Source organism: Clytia hemisphaerica, unplaced genomic scaffold (assembly GCF_902728285.1).
Source record: "Clytia hemisphaerica strain Z4C2 unplaced genomic scaffold, Clytia hemisphaerica genome assembly, whole genome shotgun sequence".
Classification (NCBI taxonomy): Eukaryota; Metazoa; Cnidaria; class Hydrozoa; order Leptothecata; family Clytiidae; genus Clytia; species Clytia hemisphaerica.
Genome location: NW_027103294.1, coordinates 45,394 through 46,874, shown reverse-complemented (window position 1 = coordinate 46,874; position 1,481 = coordinate 45,394). Strand labels below are relative to the sequence as shown.

Sequence of the window (1,481 nt, the reverse complement as noted above, 5' to 3'; positions counted from 1 at the left end):
ATTCGGGTCTGTAAATTTTCAAACGAAGCCAAGAAGGAAGACAAAATGGCGCCAGGTCTCTTGAGAAGTAACAAAGTTCAGTACCTTTGGAAAAAAGGCTATTGTGGCTGAAGTTCGAAAGGAATCTTAAATTTTATTACATGGAATCATTAACAAGATGTTGTAATAGTTATTTCCACATTAAACAGGTTTCAGATTTCAAAAGTTTAGGCAAAAAGAGGTACCCCATAACCTAGCCCAATTGGCTACCCCATTGGCTACCCTGCTTTTTAGACCAACCCAGATTACATAGATCTAGCAAATAGCGTGCAACGGCATACAAAATGTAGTTCAGCCTATTGTCTAAGAACTAAGAATGACAAACAGGAATGTCGTTTTAAATTTCCTTTTGAATGCTGCGAGAAAACACATTTAACCTTTGAAAAAGTAAAATTGAAGGGAGGCGGTGAAAAGTATGTTCCAAACATTGTTCTGAAAAGAAATGATCCTAGAATGAATAGGCATCAACAGCTTCAATTACAATCATGGAGGGCTAATTGCGATATACAAATTATCGTTGACCACAATTCTTGCTTGAATTATATTGCCAAGTATGCATCAAAAGCAGAAAAGATATCTGACGTTGCAAAAGAAGCGTTTACATCTGTCATTGGTAATCTTTCAGGAAAGGAAACTTCTGGTAATATTTTTCGAAAACTGATTATCAAATCTGTCGGTGAAAGAGACTTTAGTGCTCAAGAAGTAATGCATCAAATTATGTCTTTGAAACTACATTGCTCTTCATTTGATGTTGTAAGTTGCTCTCTTGAGGGATCAAGACAAATGAAAATTGACAATGATGGCGTTGAAACCAAAACCTCTTTCTTAGATGATTATGCTTCCAGATATGTTTATGAAGACAATGAGATTAGGCAAAGTAACCTCATAGATTTTGTTTCGAACTGGAAAATAAGTGCTAAAGACAAAAAGATTCAAAAGAGGAAAAAGGCAGTTGTTGTTCGTACTTTTCCAAATTATAGTCCAAACCCAAAGAGTGACAGTTATCCTTTATTTTGTAAATTCCAATTGATCAAGTACAAACCATGGAATGATTCTGTAGACAGTCTCTGGGAAGGTTTACAAGCAACAAATGAGACATATTGCCAGAAATGGAAAGAATTCATTAACAGCTCTTTAGGAAGAGAATTAGTTCCGAATTGGAAAAGGCATTACTTTAATGGGATAAATTTTCGCGGGGATTAAATTTCGCGGTTGAGCTCATCCGCGAAATTTTAAGATTTCGCGGGGATTAATTTTCGCGGATGAGGGATTTCCTGTTTTTTCGCGGGGATTTAATTTCGCGGATTGGGGTACAAATTAAAATTTTTGAAAATGGTCAAAAAAAATTTTTTTCAAGTAATAGGTGGGTGTTTTGGAATAGGACGAGGAGATATGTATTACAAAGAACACTGTTTGCAAATGCTGCTGTCAAAACAAAGCGT

General features: G+C 35.7%; 1 protein-coding gene across 1 annotated transcript; it reads left to right on the top strand.

Annotated features, from left to right (window-relative positions):
- The first annotated feature begins 492 nt into the window (after positions 1-492).
- On the top strand, positions 493-1,242 carry LOC136810713 (uncharacterized). The gene has a single exon (XM_067067308.1). It carries the CDS (start codon positions 493-495, stop codon positions 1,240-1,242), a length of 750 nt encoding a protein of 249 aa, XP_066923409.1.
- The last annotated feature ends 239 nt before the right edge of the window (positions 1,243-1,481 follow it).